At 36.0% G+C, this 13,956-nt stretch overlaps 1 protein-coding gene across 1 annotated transcript in view; it reads right to left on the reverse strand.

Annotated features, from left to right (window-relative positions):
- Positions 1 to 13,956, reverse strand: part of LOC117411293 (mannosyl-oligosaccharide 1,2-alpha-mannosidase IA) — a 151,980-nt gene that overhangs the window by 25,069 nt on the left and 112,955 nt on the right. Inside the window, exon 5 of the mRNA XM_034018575.3 lies at positions 12,499 to 12,593. Coding sequence (XP_033874466.3) covers positions 12,499 to 12,593 — 95 coding nt within the window. The remainder of the gene's footprint in view (positions 1 to 12,498; positions 12,594 to 13,956) is intronic.

Below are 13,956 nucleotides of genomic sequence, written 5' to 3' on the forward strand. Positions count from 1 at the left end.
TGTTCATTGTAATGCAAATAACCACCAAAACTACTGCTGCCACCTTGTTAGCGGAGGCGAACGACATTTTATCATTATGCAATGAAGCCATGAACAGCCTTGTCAACACAATATAAAATAAATCAATCAATTATTTAAACAAACACAATGTATTAAATCTGTGATAAGTGATGTATAATTTTAAAATAAAGTTAATGTTAATCAATTACATTAAACTGACTTGATAATCCAGACAAAATATAGCACGTTGAAAATGTGTGCTGTGCTGCAAAGTTTGGAGAAGGTGTTTCTCTAAAAGCTGCGTGTGACGTCAGAAAGACACCAGCCAAGAGCAGACGCCGCAGCCAGTTCAGGGTAACAGAACGCAGCCATTGAAACGTGTATTCTGTGTCGTTGACAGTTTCCTTTAAAAACCATTATCAAAATACAGTATCAGTTCACAAAAAGATCTTCCTCAGACACTTTGCTAAGGCTGCAAGTGCCATTGCTTGATTTCGAAGAAGCGTGTTTGCAGTTGAAAAAACCGGTGTATAAAGTAATTACGATAATTGCGGTGTAGAATAAAAGGAACGGTATTAATACCGTAATGTACCTAAACCGCGGTAAACAAAAAAAAGATCCATCCCTAATTGTTAATACCTTTTAGAATTTTGAATGCTTGAACCAGATCACCGCGTAGTCTTCCTTGTTCAAGACTGAATAGATTCAATTATTTTAGCCTGTCTGCATACGACATGCCTTTTACACCCAGGATAATTCTTCTTTGCACTCTTTCTAGAGCAGCAATATCCTTTATGTAACGCGGTGACCAGACCTGAACACAATATTCTAGATGAGGTCTTACTAATGCATTGCAAAGTTTTAACATTACTTCCCTTGATTTAAATTAAACACTTCTCATAATATATCCGAGCATCTTGTTGGCCTTTTTTTTATAGCTTCCCCACATTGTCCAGATGAAGACATTTCTGAGTCAACATAAACTCCTAGGTCTTTTTCATAGATCTCTTTTTTAATTTCAGTATCTCCCATATGATATTTATAATCCACATTTTTATTGCACTTTTCTCTATTAAATGTCATTTGCCATGTGCCTGCCCACTTCTGAATGCTGTCTAGATCATTTTGAATGACCTTTGCTGCTGCAGTGTTTGCCACTCCTCCTATTTTTGTGTCGTCTGCAAATTTAACAAGTTTGCTTACTATACCAGAATCTAAATCATTAATGTAGATTAAGAATAGCAGAGGACCTAATACTGATCCCTGTGGTACACCACTGGTTACCTCACTCCATTTTGAGGTTTCTCCTCTAATCAGTACTTTCTGTTTTCTACATGTTAACCACTCCCTAATCCATGTGCATGCATTTCCTTGAATCCCTACTGTGTTCAGTCTGAGGATTAATCTTTTATGCGGGACTTTGTCAAAAGCTTTCTGGAAATCTAAATAAACCATGTCATATGCTTTGCAATTATCCATTGTCGATGTTGCATCCTCAAAAAAATCAAGCAGGTTAGTTAGACACGATCTCCCTTTCCTAAAACCATACTGACTGTCTCCCAGGATACTGTTACCATATAGGTAATTTTCCATTTTGGATCTTATAATAGTTTCCATAAGTTTACATATAATAGAAGTCAAGCTCATTGATCTGTAGTTACCTGGTTTGGTTTTGTCTCCCTTTTTGTGGATAGGTATTACGTTTGCAATTAATCTACCTCAAACTTTACCGGCCACACTGAACTACCGTTTCATGTTTATTTGGCGTAATGCGCACACACACTGCTATTAGAATAGTTTGGCTACATTTCCTAGCAGTGCAATGAACTTTGTAAATTAATATGATAGTATCCCACCATGCACTGTATTTTATTTTAAAATAGTATTATGCCCCATATTAACAGAGGTCCATATTGCTAAGAAATAAAGCAAGTATTTTGGAAAAAAGTAAATGCGAACACACACAAGTAGGGCTTGAAGTTTTCGGATTTTATTTTTAATTAGGTGACAAATTTAGCTGATTCTGTTTCATAATTAAAATCTCAGAAAAAGCTGTTAATTGCAAAACAATCTTTGCTTTTGCCTTCATATCTTGCCTGAGCCTAATCTGGTCTCTTTCATTTTATTTCAAACAGAGCTGACAAATTACGTGAATTGTTCATCCCCGATCCTACTTTTAACATGCATTTCATTTTTGCAGTCTACTAATTAAACATTGTGCTTTTGTGATTTTCTGCACTAGTTTAACAGGGATACCCTTACAGATTTTTCAAAGCATAAAAATGAATACCTAGTGCAGAGTGTACACAGAAAGCAAGTTTTTTGCTAAGCAGTCAGCATCTTCAGGGGATTCTCATGAAGAAGATTGCTCATCTGCATCTCAGCCATCTACTTCTGACTACGAGTACTACAGTGACCGAAGCAGTTGCAAGCAGTAGTAATGCACAAAAACGCAAACGAAAAATACGTTCTTATAGTTTTGAATGAGAGATAAAGTATCAGTGGCTTGTTTATCGAGACAGCAAGATGTACTGTGTGTGAGCTGCTGGGCAAAAAAACCCCAAAACACTCGGAGGGTCGTGGGTTCAATCCCAGGTGGGGGACACTGCTGCTGTACCCTTGAGCAAGGTACTTTACCTAGATTGCTCCAGTAAAAACCCAACTGTATAAATGGGTAATTGTATGTAAAAATAATGTGATATCTTGTAACAATTGTAAGTCACCCTGGATAAGGGTGTCTGCTAAGAAATAAATAATAATAATAATAATAATAATAATAATAATAATAATAATAATAATAATAATAATAATAATAATAATAATAACAACAACAACAACAACGCCTTACAGAGGACCACTCTCAGCCTTTCATTATGAATGTCCCAATTTTTGTTATACCGTTTATTACCTCACAAATATTCATTGTTGCCTAGTCTGTGACAAAATGTAGTCTTATTTGATATAAATGAATTTATTTGATATAAATGAATGCTATATCTTTTTGTTCCAGTTGGATATATATATATATATATATAGGATATTGCTGCTTTAGAAAGTGTGCAAAGAAGAGCTACCAGAATTATCCTGGGTTTAAAAGGCATGTTGTATGCAGATAGGCTAACAGAATTGAATCTATTCAGTCTTGAACAACGAAGACTACGCGGTGATCTGATTCAAGCATTCAAAATCCTAAAAAGGTATAAACAATGTCGACCCAGGGGACTTTTTTGACCTGAAAAAAGAAACAAGGACCAGGGGTCACAAATGGAGATTAGATAAAGGAGGATTCAAAACAGAAAATAGGAGGCACTTTTTTACACAGAGAATTGTGGGAGTCTGGAACCAACTCCCCAGTAATGTTGTCGAAGCTGACACCCTGGGATCCTTCAAGAAGCTGCTTGATGAGATTCTGGGATCAATAAGCTACTAACAACCAAACGAGCAAGATGGGCTGAATGGCCTCCTCTCGTTTGTAAACTTTATTATGTTCTTTTATATATATATATATATATCTCTCAATAAAAAGAACATTGTAAGACTAAATTAATTAATTATTAACATTAAAAAAACACTGATACATTATGCAAGGTCAGGTATTTGCAATATTAATTAACACACAACTTCAAGATTATAGATTTTCACATTTGCCAAAAAATACTGGTAGTAATTACTTATTGATTGAAGTAATTCTGTATTACCAGTACTTGATGTTTTAATTTGATTTCAGGCTTGCATTTGTCTTTAACTGCTGGCGTAAACAGCTTTTCTTCTGTAAAAATGAATCAACAACAACTGGGTCATAATATCATCATGTTTATGAAATTAAGAGATTTTTTATATACGGGGGGGGGGGGGGGGTCCTAAGCCATTCTCTGTGTCAACTTGGTTTCTTGTCACAAACTCCCCACTGACAAAGAATGCTTTTAAAGAGAGTCATAAACTAAATACTGGACAAGTGGTTGATCTTCACCAGCGCAGAATAAATCCTGTGGCGCCGGTGGTGTCTTTCAAAAGGTAAAACCAGATGGTTTTGAATGCCTTGACACTACTGAGAGAGGACAGGACACCTCATAAATCCAGACGACAGGGAGTGAAACAGTGGACCAATTGAGAACACTGGGACGCCTCGGAAAGAGAACAACCAATGGGAAACACCCCACGTGGACTCCGGCACAGCCCAAAATAAACAAACTATCCAATCGGGGTGAAGAGAGAATTACAAAAACACAGGTGCAACTTTCAAACAGCGCTCCCGACACAAAACCCAAGGCTCTTGACACAAAACACAAACAAGTCTCTGAACTTTGACAATCTGAAGACGCAGCCTGCAACCGGCTTGCACAGAGATACAGTTTTCGGAAAATCTGATACAAGATAACTACTCTAGCCTTGGTGTGAGAGTCTGCAACGTAAGACGGCCAAAATCCTAAAAGTACTTGTAAACAAATCTCTAACTTAGCCCCGACTGATCACCGGAGAAAGAGTTGGATGAACATTTGAAGTTGACAGAGATTGAAATATACTTTAATTATTGAAACACGGATTAATGGGAGTCTACTGTACAAGATTTGCTGATTGGCGTCATTTTTTTTGTTGAAGTAATCCCCTGAAAAGGTAAACGTGACAGGATGGAATCAGAGGCCTTGGTAAGACTAAAGAATAAAACGGAGGTACTGTAGACCATGACAATGATATTGCAGTGCAGAATACTGCCACTAGGGGAAAAAGAAGTCCAAATTGCAGATGTTGGCAAAATGATTAAGTTTGACCCATGTGTGTATCCATACATTTCATCCCTGTGATGGCCGTTTACCATTAATCTAGTTTAATATGATGCCTACCAATTGCCAAAAAATGTCTCCACTGAATTGAATCTTCAACATTTCTGGGTGGACAAGTGGCCACCTTATAGACACACATCTTTTATTATTAAAATGGAATCCTCAGTTATCATATGCACTGACACAAGATACAGTCAGAACACCACTGCCTTTTCAGGATTGTGACACAAATTAAAAATTTAAATTGGATTTCAGCAAGTAATATTCTTCTTCCTTTTATAGGCTATCCATCTTTTGGCTCCAATCACATCACACATTTTTCAATTCCTCACTGTAAATTAAGTTGCTTAATATCTGATACCATTAGAGTGGCATGACTTATTTACTGACTTTTTTTTTTTTAAATAAAAAAGATTAAACCTGGAAAACCTTTACAGATGGTTTCCAGGATATGATGATATTCATCAGGGTATGATATTCACAAAGGTACCGGAAGATAAAATATTAAGAACAATTACATACACTGGGAAAGTAGGTTGTTTGCAAAGACAGCTGTGTTTCAACATATTTACTGGGCAATGTTTTCAAGCATATTACAAAGAGCAAGCAGACCTGCAAAGTGAGAGTTCTGTGTTTCTGTCAATGTACAAAATGGGTTTATAGTAAAGCTATGAAATTAAATGTCAAGGGGAAATCTCATTAAGATCTGGAAAAGTATGTTTAAGTGAGGTCAAGAATTCACTTTGTTTCACCCAATAAGCACAATCCTTTCAATACCCCAAACCGGGACCAACCACCAATTGAATTCCAGAGATTAAACAAGACTGTCTGAACCCTCTTGCAGCACCCATGCATCTGCATGATGTGAAAAAAGCAGCACACTCCACAGGGTATAATACAGCAAGCCTCCCCATAGCCAAAGAGAAAATGTTTACAAAATCCAATTCGGGGCTTAACACCAGCCAAATTCATGAGAAGTGAACTAAATTAGATGAAACAGGTTACTTTGGTAAAAAGGTCAAGAATCCACAGAAGTTTTCTGAACAAAAGAATAAATCTCTGAAATGGTTTTCCGCTGCATTATTTGTGATTTCTCCCACATTGCAGCGTCATTTTGCACGTCGAATACCTGCAGTGCAGCAGTCAGAACATGCACAGTTAACTACTGGCAAACCCAGATCTCAAAGTATATCTGCAAATGCAACCTGATATATTGTGCACTTAAAATGCATCTTAAAAAGCTCAAATGTGACTTCCCATTTAATAGGTGAAACATTTAAACTGGATGATGTTACTTTGAAATGTATAGTAACAATGTAGATTGAATTAATTCAATACAATCTCTTTGCAGTACAAACTGTTGGATTAACACAGACTAACAATAGAACTGCAATTTCAGATGAAGGCTAAACCTTCATGGAAATGAACCACCTATAAAAATGCAAATTTTTAAAAAATGTGTTCCACTTTACAGGTGCTGTTCTTTCATACCCACAAAGCTGTACCAGAGCTACTGAATAGATAATGCACTTGCAGTAATTAAATGAGTGTCATAAATTACTAAAACACACATGCATCTTTATAGAATAACTTGGGTCAAACTGGGTCAAATTTATTTATTAAAAACTAAATAAATAAATTAATACAATAAATTGTAAACATGACAGTGTGCGATATATTAGGAAATAAGTCATACTTTCTTGCCCCTTGATTGCCAGCCAACTGCATTAAATCACCCAAGCTTACTTGGACTTATTTGAGTCCTCCAAGGACAGATTTGCTACAAGTCATCCCAATGGAGACACAAAGGGTTTACTGCCTTTCTGAAGAATTAGAATGGACTGGTTTTGTGATTTTGAAATTAAATGCACCCAGTGATAGCAGCCTACCTACCACAGGTAACAGGATACAATTTAAACATAAAAACTAGTCAATTTAAAAAGTGAATGTGATCTACACGCACACACACACACACTTGCAGGAGCTTCAGGCACAATGTAGGTCTCACAGTTTAATAGGAAGCGGCGATACAATATTGTTAATAGGATTGAGACAAAAAAAAAAAAAGAACATGATTTAGATCTTTTAATTTAACATCATGTAATCAAAGACACTACAAAATGATATTGCAAAAGTTTACGGGAAGCCATAATAGTAGTACAGTATTTCAAGTTAGATTTCGAAATGTCACATTTTTCAATTATCAGCTTTTCATTAAGTATATGGAAAACTACAAAGCGGTATTTAACTAAATATGTTAACATAATATTATTCAGCATGCTCCATTCGACTTTATGAAGCAAAATGAGTTAATTCTACAGGGTGATGCAAAACATTTGGCCATAGCTGTACACCTGGTATAGTCATGTGGGATGCTGCCTTTTAATCCTCCACACCCACTATAGTGCTTAATGGCAGCAAAGCTCTTCACACAGGCTGTTAAGACGGGTCTGTGCCGTAAAATATATATGCTCTGTGCCAATATAGTCAATTCACACAGACCAACATGCTGCTTCAATGATGGCTTTAAGCCATAATAACTCATCTGTGTCAAAATAATTGTGGAGGGGGTTGGAGTGAACCGTTTTGCTCTCCTAATTAAAAAAGAAATGACATATGTACCTCATTTTTCACTTATCTGAATATGTACAGAACTCATTTAAAACAAATCCATTCTTCTTACAGTATTATGACCTGGTGCAGTCCGTTTCAAGCCATCTTCCGATGCAACAGAATTCTTTATGTTCGGGACTGTTTATTAAATCTGAAATACTGTGTACAGTACCTCAGGCTTGTATTGACATTTCTGTATCTATTACACTGCAAACATAACTGGAACTATACCAGCATTTTCAAAAGCACAGAAATTACAGAACACTAAATTTGTGGCTAGCATTTATTAATTTGCTACATTAAAGTCGGTAAGGGGTTTTGGAGATACCTTTATTTCAAGTGATTATCTAAAGGACTTCATTTAATTTGAAGCCTCTCAAATAACAAGCTACACAGAGCTGAGCTGGATCCTTTGGATTTCCTTGTGTCTGCTGGTCAATTACCAGTAATCGTTTTTTCAAACAAGTGTTTCCTGTCAAGTGCAGTACAAGCAGCCTCCCGTTCTGCACACTGTGGGTTTTAATTAATTGGTGTGCTGATTGATGTGGCTGGGAAAAGGCTTTAGTACAGTACATGAAAGCATTATGAGTTGCTCTCTAGTTCGGAATAAAGACTTACAAATGGGTCAAGGTTATTTTGCAGTGATTGTACAATCTATTTTTTTCAAGGAATAAGAGTATACCGTCTATTACCTGTAACACAGGACTTAATTGAATGTATGAAAACAAAATAAAAAAGACATTACCTACAGAATACAATTCTAAAGCACTGCACATCCTCCTGTAGCACAGAACTAATTACATGCCGCAGACTCAAATTTGTGAAAAGGCCTTTATCGTGAGCTGTCCTATTCTTGAGCTACATGACTTACTTTATAAACAGCTTTGGTCCCTCTGCAACTTTTCTTCAAATTACAGTATGAAATGAGCAAGTTACTGTGCTGCTTAAAACATCAGTGAAACACAGTTCACACACTTTATTGACAATTGAAATCAAGGCAAGTACTTTCCATGACTTCAAGAAGAAAGTTAGTTGATAGTTATTTGTCTTATACTTGTTTTGTTTAATACAACCATTATGAGGAGCTAATTAATGATTCATCAGGCAATTAGCCAACTAGTAGCTGCCAATACATAATACTATTCAAAACGATGGAATCGAAATAAATAAATAAAAAAGACATTACATGACTAAACTTACATTAAATGAATCTGCAGCGCTCAAAATACAACAAAATTTACTGTAATCTTTACATGATTTTTTATTGTTTAATTATTTATTCTATTTAGTAATTTATCTCACTGTCAAGATATGCCACAGTTTCACAGAACCATGCCTCCCTGCATGAACTGTGCAAGCGTTTGTACTTTTTAAAATCTGTTATAGCTCCTCCCATAAAAGGGTGCCTCCCTGTACAAGTTATGACAACACATAAAAACTGTTCAAATTGTGTTAATATGATGCTATGGAAAATGATAAACATTTAACTGACTTCACTATGAAAAACACACAATTGAAACAGCGACACAGTTTTATACAGTGTTGTGTAGCCTATTACCGTTTCGCTCACCAAAACATCAGTTTATTGGTAAACACAATTTTATATGCATTTACAAACTCTTAAATAAATCACAGACCTTATGATGAGACAGCGAGACACATGCTCTCTCTGAATATGATGCCTTCTCAAAATAATGATAACAAAGACAAGGATACGCAAAATAACTCAAACATTTGAGTTTACTAGCACGTACATACCCCACCACGCCGTTTCCTCTCCCCAGGAATCATTATAGGCTATGTCCAATTATTCCCCTTTTCTTATATGTAGGATATTATTGACACTCCCCCTGTATTAAAGTGGTTATTACAATTTTATATATAAAAAGAAAAGACTGGGGCATGCATATTGCACGTATAATACCTGGGGAATACATATTCATCATCATCAACTCCTTACTAAACGAGCGAGTGAATAACAACAATGCTCTACCTTTAGTTAGGGGAGGCATGGTTTCACAGGGACGGACGGTTTCATATAACTATCAGAACATGATTCTTTGGAACCCCACTACAACATAAGGGGTTTCAGTACAGTCATGGCTAGAATAATATTTGCTTTTCTGGTTATCAAAAAAATTAATAATTGAATACTTAACGAACATATTTCAATTCACTGCCTACAAACATTCTAAGTCAGTTGCATTAACTTGATGTCTTCCCAGTGGTAAACTGGCACAGATGAACTCCGTATTAAAAGTGGGTCAGTGTTATTTTCTTTTTTGAGCTGCATTTGATAGATACTCATTTCCAATCTTAGAAAACATATAGTGTCACCTAACAAAAGAGGCTGGAGACTGTTCTAAGGGTGATGGCCAACACAATTTTGTGCAGTGCAGTACACAGTTTCCCCAAAATACTGCCTGTACAAGTATTGTCAGTAGACTGCTAATTAACCTTAATGGTAAGCAACACAATGTATTATATAAGGTAGGTGGTATAAACTAAACTACATTGGTTTCAATACACTACATGGTATATTGTTTGCAGATCTACCAAATTGTATTTAGAAAAAAGTTAATTAAAATGAAACCACAATTAACAAATAATGTATGATACAGTAGTTTGTTAAAGAAGGGGATAAAGTGGGTGTATTATTACTGGATTGCAGGTTAATTCCAATTATGTTTAGACTTTGTTTACAACAACACTGTTGGGGAAGTGGGTATACACTACTACATAATGTTTGAAACACAATATGAGCACAGAGATTGTAGTGTAATTGGACTAAACTCCCAGACTTTATTTTACTTAATAGAAACAACTGCTTTGAGAACGTACAAGTGCAACCCTCTGAATGCACCACCAGTTCGACCAGCTGTTGCAATCCACCTGCTGCATTTTTACTGAAATTATTGCATTTTTATTGTTTAAAAAACCACACCCAAGCTCAATTTTAGATTAAATAACTCTCAACCTTCTGCTCTGGGGATAATATTAGGCTACTTAGTTAAATTAGCTTTTTGTACCATCTGCATAATGTTATGAGTAAGATTTTCCTATCTGAAAATGATGAAATATCTGCTGTCCTCCAGGGCTGCAGAACAGTTGCACACACGTGCACGATGGATGCAGTCAGGACCTGAAGATTTTCTTCCAGCTATCATTTTTTTCAGCACCGACAGTGATATTTATCTCAGCACAGCAACAGCAACAGCTGCTACCGCTGTGTTCAAAACTTAACATGCCTTAAGCAAAACTGTGCAGCTTTCATTAACAAAAGAGTTGCCTGCAGTTTACTGTTTACCATGTCATGCTTTGTATTTCACTGAAGGATACTAGGTGATACTAGTTGTTTATTAGAAGTCAGGAGTTGATTTCTGAGTGTACTGCACACTTAGCAAAACACTGTTCCAATACTCCATTGTTCTAGAAAAACACGAACAAGAACATGAACATTTCCTTAGCTTTACCTTGCTCCATTCTGCCATGGAGATGTAAGATTTTAAAATGTAAAATGCAGCAAATCATTGTTAAGCAACCTATGCATTCTATAATTTCACTAATGTTGCACACAAATTCTCCACAAATAAATCCTGCAGCACACAGTGTTACTGAATAGGCTGTAGGGTTTAAAACACAACACATTACTTTCCCTAGCTTCCTGCTTTGTTGTAAATGTACCTGCAATATCTTTTTTTTAACACAATCGTTTTTATATTTTTATTAACATATCCCTGGTTATAAAATCAGTTTTGACCAATTATTTCCGTTTCACATCAGGTCTTCCTGTCAAAATGTCTTCTGAATTCACAACATCAGCTGCTTCAATTCAACTTGTTCAATCAGAAACATTTCGTTGGATCCTGACTCCTCTTCAGCATTTTGATTGATTCATCTGTTCTACCTGCTTGCTCAGACAGATTCAGAGAGACGGGAACAGGTTTATGAATATACAAGCCCTGTATAATGGCAATAAATACATTATTTTGGTGTATTTATTGCCATTAAGCGACAACTAAATGCTAAGCTACACAACAGCGTTTAGACGGACAGAAGTATACCCCCTGGACCTTCGCTCTAACTGTGCGGAGGTGTGTAAAGCAGGATGTTGTGATTATACAGGGCTTACAACCAAACTGGAAATGCGTAAGAACTATTAGAAAATATGAGAAGAGGAGGTAGAATGTATCTAGGTAATCTACACTAAAGAGCCACAGCTGAAACACCTTTCCCTTTTTTTCTTAGCCTCTCTTCTTGCCTTTCCATTGTCTGTTCCTCCAGCATTTATCCGTCCGCCTCTCCTTTTCCTCAAATAACTTTCTTTTTTTTTTCTCTCTATCCTCCTGCCTGTCTTCTCACAGCTACCTGTCGCTGCCTCAAGGCCAGCTGCTATACCACTTATGTTACAGTAAACAAAAGGAGACTTTATCCATGCTGTTTTTTTCATACACCTATCAACTCAAAACTCATGTCATTTCTCTCACAATAAATAATAATATTAATAACAAAATTCATTATTTCCTTTTGCCAACCGATTTCAAAATGTTATTTTATAACTTTAGTAACTTGCTGAGGCATATTGTGCACATAATTAAAATGTAATTATTTTATTCAGGCATGTGAGCCTAATGGTGTGCAAGCGCAATCTCATTCCAAGATTATGAACATTACATAAACTCATTACGTTTCCAAGGGCTCCCATGGAAGATTTTTTTTTTGGTTTTTCAAGGAAGGAAAACTACAGTCCACAATTATATTAAAAAGCCCAACCTTTCCCTATGGTACAGGATGTTATCTACTAAACATCTATTCATAAATGTACTGCTCGTATTTAAAACAAAGCCCTATAAGTAATTACATATTTTAAAATCTGAAGGTTTTTTTTTTTTTTTTGTTTTACTTCACATAACTGTCATATTAGGTCATATTACAGCGGTTTATTTTTTATTCACAACCAAAATGTACTAAAAAAAAAAAAAAAAATGAACTCATTTTTACTGTTGACCTAACAATGACATTGATATCCAGCAAAGTACTAGAGTTTGAGTGAATGGTAAATGCAGCAGACAGTGGCTTGATTAACAGTGCTACATGTTCTTACCTCTTAATATTAAGCAGGGCCCAGGGGATTCCAGTGGGGGTATTGAAGGCTGGCAACAGCTTCTCTCCTAGTTCAACTGCTTTCTTCCTGAATACCTATTAAAATGCAATAAGAGGAAAAAAACATCAGACTCCCTGTCTTCTGAAATGTAAGCTGTTGATCTCCACATACCTATTTGTGCTACAGGTATTGGGTTAATTCAATTGATCCAAACTGGGACTTAATACCACCACCATTCAAATCAATAAATAAAACCCAAATATATACACTCAATTGGGGCACTTGCATTAATATCCAAAGCTTTTTTGTATTTTCTATTTTGTGGTGTTATTCTGAAGTTCAACACATTTTAGTTAAAGTGTAGATGTGGTCATTATGTCACTGTCATTTCTCATTTGGCAATCCCATCTAATCCTTCAAGAATACCCAAAACAATCCATGAATATTTGAAATTTTATTAAAGTTTGATCTTAAGTGTGCCAGATCTGGTGCTGGTGAAAAATGCTAAATAAAAAGATAAAACTAGGTATATATACAGGATCAAATATGAGCACCGCTCTAATATATATATATATATATATATATATATATATATAAATAAAAGAACTGTATAGCCCAGCTGGGATGTAGTATGACTGCAGCTGGGTCCTGCAGTTTGAAGCTGAAGCCCTAGGCTTTTATGCCAAATGCTTTTGTGAAGTAATGTTCAATTTAACGGTATATTGTTTTTCTATAAGCCTTTCAGAGTTATGTGCAAATAATGCTGTTGTTTCTTATACCATCTTGCTGGCTCAGGGAAAGAACATCATAACTAACATTTTTGGTATACTGTATATGCATTTCAAGTACAAATATTCAAGCTCTTTGCAAGCAATCTTCGAGAGTGTAGCACTGTAAAATATAAAAATCATTACACCTCCAAAAAACACAATGCAACTTGAGATGTTCTAATGAACAGTTTTGAATCTGAATTATGCATACGTGGCAATCAATCAATCATTATGTACAGATGTGTTGCGCCTCCAAATTCAGCATGTATGGTTTACAAAAGGACCATTTTTTTTTTTTTTTTAAACAAACAAAGAAAAAAAGTAAGGAATCTATAATACTTTAAACCTGGGAATGTTTCTGCAGCTGTCAGAATAAAACGAGTTAGCAAACCCTTTTTGCATTACACTAACAGATAGGACTAGACATGACACTAAACAAGATGTATTGCTTGATTCGCATCATACTACTGGAGCTCCCAGTAGACAGGACAGGAATATTTCACCCAGATTGAGGATGAGATTGAAGAAACAAAAGATACCCATTCCTTGGAGCATCCCGCTACAATCTGCGCAAAAGCAGAGCCCCCCCCCCCCCCCCACCTTGCATGACAATGATCAGTGGTGGCAGGAGTCTCCTTGGAATAACTGCACACTGTGTCATGGCCCTATTTCTTACCACTAGAGATAC

This window comes from Acipenser ruthenus, chromosome 6 (assembly GCF_902713425.1).
Source record: "Acipenser ruthenus chromosome 6, fAciRut3.2 maternal haplotype, whole genome shotgun sequence".
Classification (NCBI taxonomy): domain Eukaryota; kingdom Metazoa; phylum Chordata; class Actinopteri; order Acipenseriformes; family Acipenseridae; genus Acipenser; species Acipenser ruthenus.